Below are 21,310 nucleotides of genomic sequence, written 5' to 3' on the forward strand. Positions count from 1 at the left end.
ATTGAGTGCTAATTTATTGCCTCGCTGGGAGCTATGTGTTAAATAAACGCAGCGGAGTAAATAAAGAGAGGGGGAGAAAGAGGGAATGGAAGAACAGACTGCTGCTGCTATCAGATGGTAACACAGTGCACACACTGGCCACAGGGGAAGAGCGAGCTGTGTGTGTGTATATTTGTACGTGTCTGTCCCAGCCGTTCTTGCAAGCCCAAACACTAGTGTTCCATGCCCATGTGGTGTGTTGATGATCCATTAGACTGTTAACATTGGTGCACTGCCCTCTGATGCTCTCTTCATGTGTTCCTTCTGTACTGGATCATAGAGTTGGCCCTCCATAGCCGATATCGCTGTGGCGTCTACCCGGCAGACACACTGACTAGCAGCTTAGCCAGCTGCCATCTGTTATCCTTACAGCCCAGCCTCAAAACCTAAAGTACCGCACGGCTGTTGTAGAGCAGAGCTGTACAACTTTAAAAAATATGTTCTTTTTTAATAGAGTTTTAGGGGCTAGAGGGTTCGACGATTGAAATATATATTGTGGGATTGAATTCATGACTTGATGCAAATTTCGTACATGTGAACCAGCCGAGAGACAGTGATGATGTCATCTATGTACCAATTCTGATGCTACCCCATTGACACTGCTTTCCTGATTTTATTAATGATGTGTTGATGATGGGGTTTCCACATTACAGACATGACCGTCCCTGTTTGTAGATACTCACTTTATCATCTGAGATGACAAGAACAGAGCAATTCAGATTCTTTTTTGGTAGATTTTTCCTTTAATGAAGGGTTTCATTGAACCGTTGAGTAAACTCCTCCCACCCTATAATGGCATGATTATGGGAAGGAGGTGTGAAATAACACAGGGGATTCCTTGCACATGGTGCAGCAATGAAAGACTTTTTAGCCACCTGAGTTTACATGTCAAAAATTTGAATCTCAACAGGGGACTCAATTTTAAACAGAATTTATTCATCTTGTTTCTAGAACCTGTGTACATGTCTAACAAATGTATGTCATGTGCCACTTGTTTCCAATGAAGATCAGCTGTTCTCGAGAAATGTCTTTTCATTTTCTTCATTGTATGCTCTTCAATTAAAGTTATTTTTGTACACGCAGGAAATAGGGGTGCAGCTACTACTATTGCTACTATTTGTATTATATTATTTAGTCCTGTGAGACCCCCTCTCGGTCACTGTTACCCACAAAAAACTTTAAAAGAAATTTTGTTATTATGATTCTCACAAGTGTGACTGTTTCAGGTTTGTTGGCTATTGAAGGTGAAGTTCAAGGGCTTTGATCTCTTCATAGACCAATAAATTCACAGTATTTCAGTTTAATTCAACTTGTCTTAACTGTGTATTTCCATTGATCCAATATTCATTTTAATTCTTTTTTTCCCACAATTATATACCTCACAATACAGACTTAACTTGCAGTAGGTTGATTGAAATTTGTAGAGCATTTAGATATGATTTACAGGTGCATTAAGAAAACCTAACTTGCGTCACAGCTTTCCTGATGGTATCGTATAATAGTGTGTACTCTCAGTGTTACCGTGCATTTGTTTTGGCAGGAAGGTTTGGACAGGATTTACACCGCTTCTCTGCATCTTGCATGACCAAAATACTGAAGTTCAAATGCACTTTTCATCCAACAACCATAGCGTCATGTGTGATGACTCTGTGCTGCAGGCATAGAAATGATAAAGATGAATTATTATTGCTGTGCCACTTTTATTTTGTCATATTTTGGTTGACATAACGTCAGTCCTTTACTTTATACTTTGCATTTGAGAATGTTGTAATTCCTACTGTAGTTCCCACTGCTACAGTATGGCTATATCACCCTGACAGACACAACCAACAGTGTGTGTTGGTTGTGTCTGTTGGTTTGTCACTTGGTTGTTGGCGTGGTTCAGACCCCTTTGGTCTGTTTGTGGTGCAAGGTAGACTACAGCCTGCAAAGCTTTTGGAGCTTTTCAATTGTTAGTCATGTCATCACTTGTTTCTAGTTAACAAGTGAAACTGCATTGCTGACAATGACAACGGTCTAAACCTCTCTGCTAGATCTGAGTTTCGCTTTGAGATGTTTCCACAGCAGAGGCTCTCATCTCTCATTCCCGCTCGCTCACTCATTCTTGCTGTGATTTTGTTTTGCCTCGCATTGTCATTTTCTGTTTTGCATTTGTTAGCCGTTTAACCTGTCTCTTCTTTTTTCCTTATCGTTTTCAGCTCATCTTCCCCTCTCTCAGTCTTGCTTGCCTTTCCTTTCATGCACATTTACACATTTTCTTTCCTGTCTGTAGCTTCTAAATAGATGCTTCACACCTCTAGCTGTGTACTGAATTGATTCATATGCAGAAGGTGCCTGGAGCAGGAAAAATGTACGATAATACGTTTGTAAGCTAATCTTCTGTTTAGCTCATGGCTAGCAACTGCCGTATTCAATTATGCACTTTCTTAACTGTAGTTGTTTTTATGCACTTGTTTACATTTCTTATATATTTATCCTCTTCTTGTCTGTAGTATTTTTTTATCTCTCCTTTTCTTCTTCTAAATAAGAAGAAAAAAATGTGAGTCTTTCCTGAAACGTGCAAAGTCTGTAGGTTGAGATCTGTATGTAAAAGTTAGTATTCTGTTACAGTGTGCATTTTGTGATCTTAATGGTGCTTTTAAACCTACGTTAATCTATTTATTCTATATAAAATCCATCTGAACTCAGGTGCAGAGGAAAGTGGAACACCTCTCATGATGACAACAGTCCCTGTTTTTCTGTGTACATCTAAAAGCACAGTGCTTAATATTCCTGTAATTTTATTCACTACTTTGTGATTGAGCATCCCAGTGAATTGAATTCCTTTTGTGTGCAGGATTACTGTGCCCCTGTTCTGATGGTAACTCTGATACCATACAAGGGTAAAATACAAACAGTACGAAATGAACAAATGCACAGCTCTAGCATTCAGTTGAGGGGTTAGATAGAGTAGGGGGGTAATCCTTCTAGGACTTAGGTTTGTTTGTGAGACTTCATCATTCTTGAAGCTTGGGGGTCAAAAATGTTTCCCTGTCTAACAGTACCAAAACAAATGCTGCTGTTTTGCTATTATTAGACAGAGAGGCATATACTTCATGTGTGAATTGACTTTTTAAATTTTTTGTAAAAGTCTTGTCTTGAGACAATGCTCTTAACTGCAGGGTCAGATAGCACTGGGTATCTGGCCTGAATCTGTTCGTCATACCGATTATTGAAAAAGAGTAAAGACCAAAAGCTGGCTTTGCAGAGACACATACTCTTCTTGACTTTTTCTCTAGTCATACCATATATTTACTGATTTAGCTCATAATGTCATCCATTTCAGATTGAAGTTGTTGTCAATGCTAACATGCTGATGCTTAGCAAGTAATGTTTACCATGTCCACCATCTTTGTTAAGTGTTTTCAAGCTAACATTTGCTAATTAGCACTAAACACAAAGTACAACCAAGGCTGATGGGAATGTCATTAGTTTTGCAGATATTTGGTCACAAACTGAAGTATCGGAAAAATTAAAATTTTGACCTGATCAAAAGTTAAGGGATAACCAGAGTTACTAAAATTCATCCTGAGGAGGATATGAATGTCTGTACCTCATTTAATGGCAGTCCATACAATATTTGTCAAGACACTTCACTTAAAGCCAAAAATATCTAAAGAACCATGAATACTTCAACAGAATTTCATGGCTAAACGTCTAATAGTTGTTGAAATATTTCAGTCTGGACTAAAATGGTGGACTGACTGTGACAGACAGACTGACCAACCAACATTGCCATCCCTGGAGCCATGGGGAAAAAGGTTTTTGTAAAAATAAAGCTTGTTAATATTCCTCACAGCAAGGTAATGAAAAATTAAGGTTTTTTGTTATTGTTAACACTACTATAGAAACATTTCAAACAATACCCAATCATAGGGTAAAACCACCATCTGGGGAAGATATGAACCCTTTACTATCAATTAAGGCTAAATTGGTTGTGTGATAAGTGTCATACTGTTTTAGCATCAAGCAGGTTGAGATTACCCAATACCATATTTTGATATATCAGAGCAGTTTCCAAGACACTAAAGCTTATCAGACACCAAAACACTACACAGCAGTTTATAATAAAATGAGGAAGAATCTCAGCTGTGTAAAGTTACGATGACAGCCATCATTTTATCTTCTGTCTCGATGAGGTTAAACTGTAGAGTTACCTGTTTATTTTACCAAGTAATCTACCAGGCATGTGAGCTTGTATTTTGACTGGCCAGCACAGTGTTTTGCCAGATGAAGTAACATTGCGTTGTGAGAAGAGCTGAGCCAAGTTAAACTTTTTTTTTCCTGTGTGTGTGTGTGTGTGTTTGTTTCGCCTGAGCCCTCTACATTTGCACCCCTATTGCACCAATGCAAAGGTTTCATTGAAATATGCAGTGCTAACGTTGATCTAACCACACCCAAGGACTGTAGGACAGAATTACCGCTGGACTCATTGACACACATTAGCACAGACAAAAATGATTGACTAAATGAATGACAGGCACAAACAGACAATGTCAGGTATCCCAACAGAGAGACAGACTAAACAAACATGAGCATGTAATCCTCAGCCATCCTCTGTGTGTGTGTGTCTTGGCGCGCGCGTGTGTGTGTGTGTGTGTGTGTGTGTGTGTATAAAGTCACGCCTGGCTGGCTGTTATCTACCATAGACTCGCAGGTCCCTGGAGGGACACCAGAGGAGTCATCTGATTCACTTGCAGTTTCTTCTCTGACTGCAAATTAAAACAGGACCAACACAGAGAGACACAGATAGGAAGGAGAGCTGCGTTTTTTAATTAAATCCATTCTGTTTCTGCTTAATCCCCGCCAAACAGATAGTTGTCTAATATATAAAATTAACACATGAACAATCTTAGTCCCTCTTTTCACCTGCAATAACATGCACTAGCTGCAGTTTTTACCCGACAGTGGAAGTATCTCTCACATCAGAATCCCGCTCACTCTTTGTCTCTCCTCAGTTAAGGTCTGTTCATGAAACACAGACGATCAGCTCTGATTTGATTTGGCGTTCAGCAGCCCTGATAATTATGATGAATCTTCCTTTCTTTAAATGTGTGTGCTTCTGTGCGTGTAGACTATCTTTACCTCAGTTATTCTGCAGCAATGCTGCTTTTCGGTGCCACAGTACTGTTAGTCACAATGGTGCTTTAAAAATATTGATTGGCGTTAATTTGTTGGGTGTACCAGATGTGTAGGAATTAGCACATTAGGGTTACATAAAATAGTGCCTGACAGACTGTCAATATCAGAGATACTCTTTTAGTTCTGCTGGTTATTATTTAAACGTTCCAATGTGACAAACACCCATCTGGCGCCAAAATAAGCTTTATTAACAATATTTGCTCCAGTTGTACAGTATCTGTAGCAAGTCTGTCATGTGCAGCAAAAGGAAAAAAGCTCCAAAAGGCCTCTACCTAAATAACATAAAAACAAACTCACACTGTTAAAAATATTTATGACATATCTGTCTTTTTAAAATATGCTCTGTAGGACTTTAAGGAAGATGTAATTTTAACCAAATGAGAAAATTAGTTTGCATCTCTTTACCTGATTGAAAATTGACTGTGCTTGTAAGATGCTGGGTCTGATTGAGTAGGAGTGAATTAGGGAATTAGTTTTAAAATAAGACCAGAAATTATATGGAAGATTTCCATTTCCTGATGTCAATTTAATGCCATGTGCTTTGGCACAGGCCCCTAAGTTTCTAATCTGAGGAAATGCGCTAAAATACTGATATTCATGTAGTTTATTGGCAAAGCACCTATTGCTTTCAAGATGAGCTATCAGCAAAAGTCATGTGTCTAAAGGCCCCTTCTGCTAATTTTTTTCTTATTGTTGAGTTTCACTGTGCAGACTGATGTATCGTGTAGTTTACGTTACATTACCTTTACATTAGTCCGATGAAAGAAAAAGTTTCTCTTAAATCTGAGTCTGGAGTCAGTCGTGGTTCAACATGAAACTTATGCAAGTGTGATGTGGAAACTTGAAGCCTCCAGTGCACATTCACTGAGAGTTCCCTTTTCAGTGAAGTAGTAGACATCTTGTGCCCAACAGTAAGAATATTTACTTATTCATAGATTCTGGGCTTTTTTTTCAATGAGGAAGATGAAGTTTCTAAAAAGGTAATTGACCTATTCTTACGGAAAAAACATGCCAAAGCAGAATATTAAAATATGTCTGGACGGGGTGATTAAGGATTAAGATGACTGTTTGGACCATTATCTGTTAACTTAATTGATCACGTGACAAGATGTACCAGGATCTGTCTGATTCAGCTCAGCAGAGTTGTGCACATTTGCATATGGGCAGCGCAAAGTGCAATTAAAGCTTAAGTTGTTTATAAAACAAGAAAATAAGTAAAAGCAATCATTAGGCCTTTTTGACAGCCAACATTTTGACTTTACATAGCAGGAAAAACAGGGGTGTTACTAATAATATTAACAATGGTTCTGCCATGACAGTATGACGGTGAGCTTTTTTGTTTGTTTGTTTGTTTTTGAATAGTTCTATGCATTTTTTTTTCTTCTTGCGCTGGCGAATTAATATTTCACAGAAGTACGTCTTTAGCCCACCACTTAACAGACTTTTCAATATAAATATTCAAATATACATATTAATTTTTTAGTAAGTGTTAGTTTATTCAAGATCATTTCATGTTTTACATGCACAGAATAAGAAAAGAAGAATGCCGATGTTGTATGTGTTGTTTTGGGAATGTGAAGTTCTCAACCTTGGGTTCGGGATCCCACGAGTGGTCATTTAATATACAGATGAGGTTGCAGGAGGTTTCTAAGACTGATATATTGATAATGTTTAATGTTTAATACACTGCTTTTAACATACTAAATATAATTCCATCGCAAACCCAAGATGCTTTTTATGGAAATGTTTGGAAACACTGGAATCTCTGTTAGAATGAAAATAACATTTCTGCAGGTTTGAATAACTTGACCACAAAACAGTATGTATGTAAATGTGACTACCACTGTGTGTGTGTGTGTGTGTGTGGTGGAAGAGATAATTAAAAACATTCATTACTTTTGAATGAGACTGTAATTTCCATAGAATCCATGTGGGATCTCTCTATAGTCTTGAAAATAGAATACAGAAAAATGTTTTCTCTCAGATTGATATTGATACTGATTTGTGCTTCTCTCTCTCTCCTTCTTGGTCAATCTCTTGCTTTGTTTCTCTACTTATTCTGCTTGTTCTCTTTCCCTTTTCTACTTCCTGTTTCCCAACTTCTCTAGTCTCCAGATGAGATAGAAGTAATGGTAAGCTTCATAATAACCCTCATAGTCCTGCTCTTTTGTCCATTCCATCCATTCCTCCCTCCCTCCCTCCCTCCCTCCGCTTCCCCACAATGTTTTATTTCACCACTGTCCTCTTGCACAGACTGAGGGGTCATTTAAAAAAAAAAAAAACGACAGTTAATGTTCTTATTCTCAATTATCTCTATCAAAAAGTAAAATATCTTTAAATTACAGCATTTCAAGAGGGAAAAAAAATTCTCTTTGATTTGATTTGAATTGAAAGCAAATCGAACCCTTCAGTCTTACTCACATTTCTTTTCTTCTTTCAAATCGTCTCTGTCTTCAGCACTTCTCCTCTTCTCTCCTGGTTTCCGTGCTCCCCTCTGCCCTTCCATCCAAATAATTACATCTCCTCCTCCCGCGTTTACCCATTTCATATCCTTTCATCAGCCCTTGTTATTCTCCCTTCCATCTCTCCACGACTTTCCATACATCTTTCCCGACTTCTGTTTGTCTGTCTCTGTTTTATCTATTGATCCAGTATTTATAAATCACTCAGAATTTCAGAAGGAAGGAAGTTGCAGGAAAAATCTGAAAAAATTCAAAGTCGCACCACTCCATACTGCAGCATCGCTCAACTGTAAATCAAACTGTGCACCGAGGATATATTTTTAAGTCTTAAAAAAATGTCTCGACTTATATTACAATTAAAAAATAAGGAGGTGACACAGTGAAAGTCAGTCATGGCTCTAGAATCTTGGTGAGCTGCTGTAGCTGGAGAGCCTATGAACTGCTAATACACTAGTTTTGTATATATATCTACATTTATTAATATAAAAACCTCTATAATAACCAGGGCAGCACCTCCCTTTACTTTTTACCTGTGCTGGGAGGAGACACAGAATACAGTTTTGTTTTTTTGGATCAATCTCATGTCTGAAGTAGTGTGTAATGATACAGGGATCTAATTTTCTGCTTGACATACTGATAAAGGCATATTTATTTAACTAAATTGTTTAACAAGTGAATAAATTAGGTATCAATGTAAACAGATTGATTAATGATCAACCAGAATGAGTGTAATAGGTTTAAATGGCAAATTAGGAGTGATAGATGAGCGATAGGGAAATGAAGGAATGATAACATAAACTGCCGGAAAATCAGGCAGTGAGGTAATTTGACTCACCAACTTCTCTAAGGGTTTAACTGTGGAGTTCAATTTAAACGACACCAACTCTTTAATCATAGAAGCAGATGGAAAGCAGCAGAGGTTTTGTTTATCCTCCTTTTTTTTCTTTTGCCTTGAAGTTTCCTGACTGACCGACTGACCTTCTTTCTAAATAACTCAGAAAATAACCTCGCCGGCCGAAACGAAACTATACTTCAAGTTACCGAGCACGAAAGAATCTCAACATAAAGTTTGTTTCACTGGAGTTACAATACTGTGCACAGCTTGAAAAAAGAGAGGAAAGTTAATTTAGGAGATCACATGATAAGAGAAAAGGAAAAGTCTTATCTTTTATCCCTATAACCTACAAAAAATAGACTGGTAAATACATACTTGTCGGGGAGGAGGGGGGCGCTTGCAGTTCTACATCACCTAACCTCTCGGATTAAGTCAAGAAACAGCTGCCTGCACTAGTCTAAACAATTTCTATAAATGAAATACCCTTACAACACATCACAATATGACTTGGATGATTAAACCTGGTTAAACAATGTTAAACCTGAGGGTTGTTATTCTCAATACTCACAAGGCCACCTTCAAGGTCTAACAACTGCAACAAAGGACAAACAATTTGGATGAATGAAACGGCCTCACAACTAACCATAAAACCTGTTATTAGGAATCGTGAGAAGCTTTCAGAGCGACAGACGTGCTCCGTGTCTGTCACTCTGAAACCTGCATGTGCACGGTGTAAGAGGAGAGGGACAAGAGCCGTTGACTGATATTACTCTGAGCAGCATGGATCGGAACACATTACAATATAATAGAGTGTGAATGTTTATACAGAACTTAGACATTTTGCATGTCCAAGTTCACCACAGTTGAACACCACAGGAAACATTTACTTCTAAATCAGATTTACTTCCACAAATGCGTTGAAACAAACTGCTTTTGCTGCAAAAATGTAGTTTTCCCTTTTATCTTCTTCTCTTATCTTTTATCCCTATATCCCTAAACACATGCAGTCTTCTAATATTCATTACATTTTACAATGTTAATGATTAGTCACTAGAATTATTGAAATGATAGAATTAAATACGAACAAAAAAATGATAAATTATAGCTATTGACGGTTCCGTTTTTACAATCTTTCTTGTATGTCTCTATGATCACATTTTCTATCTTTCATGTCTTCTTCCTGCACCTCCTTTGTCTTTTCTCTTCTCCTCTCTTGTCTTCCAACATTATACTCCACTCTTTTTTTTTTTTCCATTTCTCTTTCTAATGTGTGGCTCTTTCACACATGCTGTTTTTATTTTCTCTAGTCATCCAGTCAGTGTGGAGTGGGTTTGCATGTGAATGTATGAGCCTGTTTGTCAGTATGCTTTCATACACCTGTGCATCTTTTCTGAACATATGCGTATTGTTTGTCACCTTCGGTGTTTCATAAATACTTGAAAATAACATGATCTGTGGAGAGATGTATGCTGTGATTTTCTGTGCTGCCACAAACACGGGTACAATGGATGGATAGATGGATGGATAGATGGATGGTTGAATAGCGAAAGGCAGGGGGAAAAGTGAAGATTTTCAAAGAGCTGTAATTTGAGGGTTGTGGCATGCTGTTTGTGGCATTTTGGATTTTTTTTTTTCCTATCATAGGTTGCTGTAGTACACTTTTACACATCATGGTCAAAAGAGTGTCTGTGTTGGACCATTTGTTTGGGTATCTTGGGTCTCATGTTAGTATGTAATAGAATGTTATCACTGAAAGTTAAATGAAATTAAGTTAGATTTACTTCTTTTATGAAAAAGAACAAAAAACAAAATACCACTACTGTAGATTTCACCAATCTCCTACTCTGTAGTGTAAGAAAACGCAGCATTTCACAGTGTTTAATCCACCTCTCTGCCTGTTTGTGTGTGTGTGTGTGTGTGTATGTGTTGTCTTGCAGGCTCAGCAGCTACAGAAGAAAGATTCACAGCTCAAAGCGCTGGATGCCTTCTACAAGGAGCAGCTGGCACAACTGGAGAAGAGGGTACAACATTTGCACAGACACACACAGACAGACACACACACACACAGAGGCACACAGAAACCTCATTAGAGGCTTTCACAGACGCCCAAAGTTGCAAATACTAAACACACACAAACACACACATGTCCATACACACAATAATTGTGCATATTCACTCAGCCGCACCAGCATGACAGAAAGAGAATGAATATAAATGGCCTGTGTTGGACACTCTTATTAGGTGTTGCTACATGAACGGCGTGAGCAGCGTGAGTCTGGTCCAACAATACTGAAAAGTACTATGACAGTGATAATCACATCAACATTGTGCTTGGCTACCAGGCTTTCTTATTCTCTTCTGTTTTCCCTCAGTTTGTCTTTTCTGAAACTTTTTCAAATGGGACACTTGTCGGTACTGTGTTAGTATTTATGTATTAAAACTAGAAAACTCTTGAGGATCTTTGAACTATGTTCGTGTACAGAACCACTGCATTGGGTACAATGACATCTAAGGCTAAATAAGTTAAAAATTATATACATTTTTCGATATACAAACATGTCTAAAGTGAATTTAACCCAGCTTCCACAAAGGAATAAGAAGGAAAGTACAGTATAGACAAAAATCTGTAGAAAACACACACAAACGCTAGGTGTGTCTGTGAATGTGATTCAAAAGGGAGCACGGATTTTAGCCAGCCTGAGCATCTCCAGAGAGCCCTTACAAGCCCTTTCATTCCCTTTCATCTGTCTGTCTGACATTTACCAGACAGAAAAGGTGTGGAAGCTGTTGGTCCGATTTAAGTCTCAACCTCACCAGGCGCCACACAAGAAGGACCTTTACAGGGGTTCTCTTGGGGAAGCTCTTCTCCACTTCACAGATGGAGAAGACCTTTACAGGACATTATGTGTAAAATCTAAGTATTATGTTCTGTTTACCATGGCGAATGCAGGCCCGTCCTCCAAAGGGAGTGATGGGAGCAGATTTAGTCACATGGGCTAAACCATAATATTGGAGTGCCATCACTACAGTGTTACAGCTGCCCCCTGCGGTCCATTCATTTGAGTCACTCACTAAGCCTTTCATTCATTCCTATGCTCAGTTAGGAAATAATATATTGGAATTTAGTCAATCATTTGTTTATTTCTGATTGCTCTTATAAAATCAAAAGACAGAAAATCTCATACTGCGTTTGGAATAAAGCTTGCATACTTACTGTAGTCCACTAGTTTTAAAAAATGTGCGTCTATGTGTGCATGTATGTGAGTAGAGGTTATGTTTAGAGTCTGCCATAAGCTAACATAAGCGGATAGAGTTCTCGGTAGCCACTGACTCGAGCAATAGGCTTTTTTTCCGTTTGGTTAAATCTGAAGTTTAGGTTTTTTTGAAACTAGGCATGTCCAATCCGTAGAAAAAGGGAGACAAGAAAGAATTTTTTTCCTACCTTTCTTCTGTGGCTGTCTAGTTAAAATAACAGACGGACAAACACACACAGCCTTACATCACTATAGCACAGAATCTGTAATCTAATAACCATGCAGTCAGCATAAATAAACATTTATTACCTCTATGAGAAGGCTTTACACACACGCGCGCACACACACACAGGTCTTGGTGTCAGATGCCTGGCTATTTGTGTAAGTCTCATTAGTAACAGGTTGGGTTTGCAGAGGGAGTCGAAGACTGGCAGGCTGGCATACGGGTGGCACAAGCTGTGTTTGCTGTTGGGTTTAAGATGTTTGTAGACAGACCTCTGTGTGTGTGTGTGTGTGTGAGTGTGTGTGTGACAGAGAGACAGACAGATAGAGAGAGGTATTGTGTGTGTGTGTGTGTGTGTGTGTGTGTGTTTTGCATGCATACTGTAAATGCATGAATATATGTGTCTATCTGCAGGGCTCAGCGTGTGTGTGCAGGCTGCACCAGAAGCCACATAATGCCATAGTTTTTAGTTTGTTTGACTGTTCAAAATGTTCTCAATTCTTGAGGTTTAGTTTCTCAAAGGGCTCAAAGATGAGTCAAGCCAAACTGAGCAAGGCTTATGTCAATGTTATCTCACCCTTTGCATTAACATACGTCCTGGTTTGAGATGTAACATAAACTCCTGACATTGAAAATTGGACGAGGTTGGGAGAAAGATTTGTAATTTCAGTCGCAGTTCAATACCTGAGAATCGACAGACAAAACACTCAGGATAGAAAACATTTTTAACTAGTCTTCTTTGATAAAATGTGAGTGTTTTTTGGTGGATAATTATGGTTAAAAAAGCATCAGCCTTAAAAGTAGTGGTAATTGATTTTTAAGAGGGTAAGACCCTATATCTAATATAAAGAAATTATGTTGGATGGAAATACATCAGTCAAAAATAGAATGATGTATAGTTCAGTCTCAGTGCTCATCAGGTTAAAAGGGATGTGAAATTTTTTGTTTTTATATTCACAACACACAAACACGGAGACCTAAAACACCAAACCGAGTACTATTCCATTCAAGAATGAAAAAGACTGCGTCCTTTTTCTTTTATTGTTTTAACAATCCAAAAGTCTATTTGTTGGACAATTGATATGACTGAAGCACACCTCTATCTATCCATCCCTCCATCCATCCATCCATCCATCCACAGAAACACACCTGTCTTTTCAGTTTATTCAAAAAAATATTAACGGTATTCAAGAAAACCAGTGGTAACATTTAAATGATTTGGAACATGTATTTTCTTAGTTTCACATGCACATTTTAATACCATCCTAATTCTTTTCCTTCTTATTTTTCTCAATGTCTTTCTCACACTCTCGCACTCTCTCTCACACACACACTCCTGTCATAGAAGAGTATATTTTGAAGCTGGTGGAAATAGAGCGTACAGAAGGAGATAATAATCCTCCTCTAAGTCTGACAGGTTGCTTGACACGCTGTCAGCAGGGACCTCCACGTAGTGCACCAGAAATATCCGCACACTAAACATACAAACACACAGACACACACACATACACAGATTTACTCCAAATAATGTCATGGCAATAACTATAATATTCCTGGCCAAACAGAGAGGCGCAGGACTTATTTAAGATGGCATGCACACACACACACACACACACACACACACACACACACACACACACAGTTGTGTTTCCATGACTTCAGAGGACATTAAATTGACTTACATTAATTTCCTGGAGACTTATCCTAACCCTAACCCTAACCTTAACATAACCCTAAACTAACCTTAACTTTAAACCAAGTCTTCACCATAAAATTAATGATTTAAGGGGACCTGCTTTTTGTCCCCATTTTGCTCATGACTGTGTTAACAGATTTACAGCCCCATAACATGAGGAATACCTGGACCACACACACACACACACACACACAAACACACACACACACACACACACTGTATACACATAGGCACATACATGCACATTCACATTCATGTTCACAAATGATATATTATTTATATCTATATATATATATATACACACACTGACAACATATGTGTGTGTTTATGTATATGTATGTATGTGTGTGTGTGTGTGTGTGTGTGTGTGTGTTCATGACACTTAATAGTTGTGCAATCAATGGAGCCAGGTTGGCCCTCTGATCAGATTCAGAATCAATTAAGAGTTTTTTTTGTAAATACTGTATTAAAAACTCAACTTTTCTGCTGTGTTGCATTTTCTTATGGAAATGCATACACTCTGGGCCCTATGTAGACCGAGTCAAAGTTAAACGCTTTCATCCTGTGAGGAGCTATCTGCTCAATATGCTGCAGCGAGTGCTTCGAATCTGCTTATTAGTTTGGCTTGTTAGCAGCATTTCCACTGAGGCTGCACCCATCTGGAGATGAAGATATGAGTTTCATAATAAGTTAACGTTACAAAACATTGCAGAGTTATGGCTAGCATTGCAGTTGCCTCATTATCTTGCCTGAGCAAAATAAAAAGTCCCTGTGTATGATTTCAACAGTGGTATACACTATATGAGTATTCTCCAACCAGCTACATTTGATTTAAATACAAGATGTTCAGATGAAGGCACTGTAAGACAGGTGAATATGACAACTGATTTGACACAGAACTTCAGCTGAGCCTGCAGGGCCAAGAAGGCATAATGTGAACAAACTTGCACTGAGAACTTCAGCCTACATGCTGAGTACAGACAGTGTTTTGTTAGCAGTCGTGCTGAAGACAGTCCGAAGGGCAAAACCCAGGAGCTGCAACTTCCTGGTGTCTTGTTGTCACCAGGAGGTTGCCAGGCAACCAGCAGGGATTCCAGGAAGTCACTTCTTCGTTTGGACCCAACCGGAGCACCGAGCCCCGGTTTGTTATTCAGGTTAAAATGGGAAGAGGCAGCAGGTCTGTCGGGCAGCTGAGTGAAGTGGAGCCTGCGGAGGAAGCACCGGTTAGCCCCGGTTTCACCTCAGGCAGATTCACTCGCTGCAATGGGCGTGGAAATAAAACCAATGAATCAATAAGTACAAACACTGTTGATTTCTTCCCGTGGAGCCAACATGCAGACTATTTTGGTTCAGTAAATTTCAGCTGTCAGTCAGCCTGGTGAAGGCAGGTTAGCCGGCTGCTGGTCAGCAGCTGCTGCTGACAGACGGCCTGTTCTGTGGACAGACACTCAACACCTGTCGGAGGCGTTTGGGAAAGAGCGAAAGAACACCGCTGTAAAGGAAAGGGGTGTGCTAGATTTGCAACTCAAGACAAAACGAGAGCATCATTACAAAATTACAATAATAAACAATAATCGTTTTATCTCGATTATCTTGTTTTCATAATCATTGGAAGCCAAAATCGTTATCAAAAATAAAATTCCATTAATCGCACAGCCCTAATTAATGCAGTTAACTTTTTAAAATATAAAGGCTGCGGACCATTTATCTTATCTGCCAGTTATGTGTCATATTGTATTTCAGTGAAGTAAAGACAGCAGTGAATGGTTTAACACAGTATAGTGGAGCAAGAGACTGAAAATTGTGCCCCCTTTTCTATTCATTAAATCGAGAATTGATTCTGAATCAAATCAGACACCAAAGAATCGGAATTGAATCGAATTGTGAGATTCTCAAAGATTCCCACCGTTACAACTGAGCCCATCTTGATTGAGGCAATTGCAGATAGATTTGGATTTTCCAACAGGTGACCAGAAGAAATAAAATGACTATTAAAAATGTGTTCTTTCTCTGAAACAAGGATAGAATCTAGAGAAAGGTGCTTGGGTAGGGAGTAAGCATGACCATGATTTAGCAACTTAATTATTTTCCAGAATTTTTCTGGATTACCCCTACAATCGGACAGGATGTCAACAAAATGATTTAGCATTTCTAATTGCCCTCACACATTTGTGATTTTCAAGTGTCCTAAGATCTGCCAATCCGTAGAGGACTTTGAGCATGATGCTTTTGCTCTTTGAGATTTAAGGTGTGAACCAAGGATTCGATCTGTTTTTTACTCTGTATTTCTCAAAGGGAGCATGCGTATTTGCTAAGGAGTTAAAAACATCTGTGAAATGGCTTAGGGCTAATTCAGGGTCAGGAATAGCAGATAACCTTGTGATATCATTGAGAAGTAAGTCATGAAGAAAAGCCTGCTCAACAAAATGTTAAGAGTCTCTCTTTACAATAATATGTGGTGTCTTTTTTGTCTGGAATCTCTAATGCAGAAAATTGGACAATGATCATTTAAGTCTAGGGCAAACACACCGCTGGCTGTGAATTTATGTGGTTTATTCGTTAGGATTATATGTATCATGGTCGACTTTTCTGGATTTCTGGTGTCTGGCCAAGTAGGTGAAGAAATGAGCTGAGTTAAATTTAATTCAATACAATGATTTTTTTTAGCCCCTCAGAGATAAAAGATAACCAGTCAAGGTTAAGGTCACCCATGAGCAGAACTTCAGAACCCTCCTACTCAGATATAAGATTTACCAATTTGTCCAAGGCACTTTGATGAGCAGACGGGGGGCGATAGGCCCCTATTACCATCATATTATTATTAGGATTTAGAGAGACATTTAATGTTAGCAATTCAAATTATTTTGGCAGAGACACAGACCGTAACACAGAGACAGCAAACCCCCCCCCCCCCCCCTTGTGGTTCAGGCACCCTATATGTATTGTAACGGTCAAGTGCAATGACATCATCCTTAATTTCATTAGTCAACCAGGTTTGGTTTATTGGACCCAGATTCTAATGGAGTCCAGTTTTGGTACCAAGCTTCTCATATTCATGTGGATTAATCCATGACCTCTGCAGTTTCGGAAGTCAGGAGGAGTATCAACTAAAGCTCGATTAGGGGCAGATATACAGCTGATGTGACATAGGTTGCAAGTATTAGCTCCCCACCAAGGCCTCCCAGGATGATACAGCCTGTCGTTGCAGACGACTGGGATTGTAGAGGCAGGAGAGTACCATCAGGGGGAGCACTGGGCAGTTATTGTAGGTGGTGGGGACGGCAGACCGGAGCTGTCCATGTTGCAGCTGGACTTGGTGGCATTTATATTGCAGGAGGAATTCACAAATCCAAAACTATTTGTTGACCTATTATAAAAACAAGTGTCAGGAATAGGGGACTTTATAGGGTTGCTAGAGGGTCCTGGCCCCACATGAGAGAGGAAAGAGATGCATGAGGAACCAACAGGACTGGCATTAGGACCCCAAGGATGTCAGTAGTGGTGGGACTGGTCAGAGCGAGTGGATGTCGTGGGAGTGTTTTGGCTACCTGTCAGTGGAGCACTGGAGTGGGTGACAGAGAATGAAAGGTTTGAGGATAGTAGTTTTGCCTCCAACCACAGTATGCCATTGTTTCTCAATAACTGCTTGCATTCCCAGAAGAGATTAAAATTGTCAGTGTAGGAGATGCAGTGGGCAGCGCAGGCTGATGTGAGCCAGCTGTGTAGAGACAATAGCCTGCTGAAATGCCCAACACTGTGGCCACAGGAGGGGATGGGACCAGACACATAAATGTGCCTCACAGATTTCTTCAGAGAGCAGAACAAATGCACAGTCACTTTTCAGTAGTTAAGACTGCTCCTTACAGGTGTCATTTGTAGCTACATGTTAAATGACTTAAGTAATGTCCGGTTTGTTTACGAGGATCTCAATGGCATTATCCTGCATAACACGGACAGTGGCACCCGATACAACAAGTTATTGTAGAGTTTGTTCTGACGTACCTAATGATGGATTCACATATGACCGGAGTTGTGACCTGACATGGGTGTTGTCTTGTGGGCAAGGAGCTCGTGACCCTGGAGGCAGAGCGCCAGTGTAGTCCACGGGGACCCGAAGCTGCTGGTTTAGGGGCTAGGATTTTAACTCATCAAAATAAACAGTTGGTGACGCTAATTCTCCAGTCTGCTGCCATTAAATCATTGCAGAGGAAGAGGGAGCACTGAAATGAAGTAACAAAAAGAGTGGCAGTCAAACTTCAAACAATGGAAAACTATGTGGTAAAGGTATTGGGTATGGTATTTCTGATTATATATTAATTTGAGTCAGTCACCTCATCGATCCAGATGTTTTCATCTGCTGGTGTTTTTAGTCTCTTCAGTGGAAGCTTGAGTAATGTTGGTAACATGCGTCATGTACATCATGATTTCTTAGCTAAGTCTGTTCCCATTGCACTTTGTTACATTAATTTTTTTATTATTGATGTACCAACTTTTCCACCTCAGCCAAGCATTATAGAGTTTTTGCGGCATTCTGACTTTTTTCTTTTTTTCTTTTATTTATGCAAATTGAAAATGTGCATAAAAACTGTTGGATAAAAGCGCTCTTTATTTGTGGTGTTTTGTTGCAGCTACTGTAATGTTAGCAGAGTTGTTAGTCAGAACAATTAGCTGACTGTGTGTTCCATTAGTGACCCCTGAATGGCTACAGTACAGAAGAAGAATATAACACACACAAAAGAACAATGCTTAAGTAGATGGGAGTACGTACATTTAGGGATATAGAGCATTGAATATGACCCAGACACATCTTCCAAAGCACACACACATAACGTACACACACAGGCCCCCACAGAGTCCAGGGTCAATAGTATGACACCATATAAAATTCTTTTGTGTCGCTCAGTGAATGCCGTTGCCACTGTCAGGTCAGACCAAAAGGTTAGATGGAGTGGGAGTGTGTGTGGGTTAAAAGACTGCTCCTTTTACAGTTGGATCAAAGAGCGGCATGTGTGTATGTGTGTGTGTCTGAGAGGGGTTTTTTTGCCACCCACCTGCAGGCCAATATTTGTGATTTTTTTGTCTATTTAAGCAACTGTGTGTATTTTCGTACAATGCAGTGTATACATGCTGTATGTGATGTCATCATGGCACAAACTGCAAGTGATAACAATAAGTCACCACATTCAGCCAGGATAGAACAATCAATGATGCTCTAATTTGAGCAATTGTGGCCTTTGTGAGTGGCTGTATATACTGATCTGCAGCTTGCAAGCTGTGTTGCCAGTTAGTTAGTAACAAAATAACATCGTTTTAATTAGCCAACAGCTGTGGAAATAAACAGTAGAAATAAATCTACCAAATGCCTCTCTAGCTTGCTTCAAGCCCTAAATGTAAGAAATCTATTCCCATTGTTGCAGGGTTGTAGCAAACATGTGTATACAGCAAGAGAGAATGGGGTACCTTTTCAGAGCTAACAAGCTTGTTGACATTCATTGACTGGGTTTTTCCTGAGTCTATGTATTTCTGCCAATATTTTGCCCATCTTAAAAAATGATGTCTTCAGTGTTTCCCCTAAGGTGAGGGGTCCTGTTGGGGGGGGGCAGGCTGCCTTTCCATGGCAATGTTAGGGGAAACACTGGTGCAACCATGATGTTGGGACCCCATATTCTGGCTGAAGTCTAGTCAGGAAAACTGATCAGGTTTGACAAAAAGAGCTCAGGCATCGAGAGAAAGATGTTTGTCTGCAGCGTGGAGAGTGAGTCAACATAATGAGCAGGCAGGAAAAGAGGGAAGTGGCAATTAAGAGGCTGCAGGTGGCCCAAATAGTTGTAGTCAAAGCCCTGACTTCTGAGTGACTCAGAATTAGCCGCTCCAAATAGAGTCATTTTTTTGATGCATGTTGTGTTGAATGTTGTATACTCTGTCTTTAAGCAAGATATGTCAACTGATCCCTGCTCACTCACTGTAAGATAGTTTATATGAGAGCATTAATTAATTCCTTGGTCAGAATGGTTGTCATTAAGGATGAAAAGGGAAGTAAATTGGAAGGTTTGGACAATGACAGGGCTAAGTCACATCTGACAATGTTGCACTTTGCACTGCTGCTTGAGTTAATGTTAGTCTCACAGACTGAAAGGATGAGCAGCCTCACAGCCTCGATTCCTGGAGGTCCTAATTCAGAGCTTTCAATGAGATCAGTTTAAAATGATCATATAATGTGGTTGTTTAACTGGGAGATTACGACAACTATGTTCACCCGTTGTCTGTAATTATACTCCACAACCGCCTACCTCCCTTCTACAGTAACTGCCTGTCTGCGATTCACATGAGGAGAACAACTAGATCATTTATGTCCAAAAAGACATACCACCGTATCGTCATAATCTCTTATTACACCTCATTCTTAATGATAATAAGACATATTTAGTAGCATTTAATTTTCATTCATTCATTTTAATTTTTTAATAATTAATATACAGAATAAGCATATAGATTATGCATTTATAAGGGCATTGAGAGAAGATGAACAGAGACACTGAGCATGCGGTCATTTTTCATGTCAACACCACATGAAGCAGATGAATGATTCTAAACAGGCAAATATGAACAGTGCGATTTTACAAAATTAGACAATTACAATTAAAATATGAACAAACCATTTACAAGAAATTAACTGAATTGAACTTTATTGACCTGCTGTAGCCATGCTTTACCATTGCCATGCTCTGGTTGACCACCCTTGAAGCTTCGATGTGGCTATGGCTACTTTTGTGATCATTCAATGCCGATTTTCTGCATTGTTGTGCACCCTCGGACAAATCCCATTACTCATGTTAGCTTTTCTACAGAACATTTTGCTATCTTCCCTCTCAGCCACGTGAACTCCCGCTCCCACTGAACCCGTTGCTCCGTCTTGACCTCCTTGCTGCCACTTGCTTGGCCTGTAACATTAGCTGCCACTGGTTGATAAATGTTATTAGTATTACTTGCTTGTCCTTCATCCTCCATCCCATCAAATCTTTTTTCACCTAGTTTATCAATGCCATCACAATTATTGGGCGTTTTTTAAAGAACCTTCGGACACTTAGCTGCTGTGACATCTTGCAACGGTATCTAGCGATGTAGCCTTCCAATGCGATGGCTAAAGCCAGCTAGACAACGAGGTCATGGACATGAGATCAAAGACAAGACTAGACAGTAGCTGATTAATAAGCACACTCGCCACCAACTGGACAGTGTGAATTACTTTAAGTTACGGTAGATTGCCCTCAGTCTTCTAATCTGTCAAAATGATGGATGGCCTTCAGATTTTTCCATCATTGTTAAAAAAATTGAGTCAATGACAGAAAATATTCGGTTAACGCAACCTCAGCTCTGTTGGTCAGTCACAGCCAACTCCTTATTTTGTGGTTTGTGGTTTGTTGTCTTGAAAACTTTGACCAAATGCAAAATGTATAAACACCAGCATGCAGAGAGTGAACATATTAATCCAGCAACAGCAAAGATTTGTTTTTGTTGTCTCACCAATGTGAGATGAACTAATAAGGATTATGATATCATTTTGGAGTGAAGGCACCAATATTTTTTGCTGTAATACTTTATGTTGAACAGAAGGAAGGG

The 21,310-nt window shown here is 39.3% G+C and overlaps 1 protein-coding gene across 3 annotated transcripts in view; it reads left to right on the top strand.

Moving 5' to 3' along the window:
- chchd6a (coiled-coil-helix-coiled-coil-helix domain containing 6a) overlaps positions 1-21,310 on the top strand; it is an 84,700-nt gene that overhangs the window by 20,590 nt on the left and 42,800 nt on the right. For 2 of the 3 annotated variants that reach the window (XM_067591422.1, XM_067591423.1), the window contains exons 5-6: positions 7,329-7,352; positions 10,455-10,538. In XM_067591422.1, coding sequence (XP_067447523.1) covers positions 7,329-7,352; positions 10,455-10,538 — 108 coding nt within the window. The remainder of the gene's footprint in view (positions 1-7,328; positions 7,353-10,454; positions 10,539-21,310) is intronic. The other variant, XM_067591424.1, reaches the window with a different exon arrangement.

This window comes from Thunnus thynnus, chromosome 6 (assembly GCF_963924715.1).
Source record: "Thunnus thynnus chromosome 6, fThuThy2.1, whole genome shotgun sequence".
Taxonomy (NCBI): domain Eukaryota; kingdom Metazoa; phylum Chordata; class Actinopteri; order Scombriformes; family Scombridae; genus Thunnus; species Thunnus thynnus.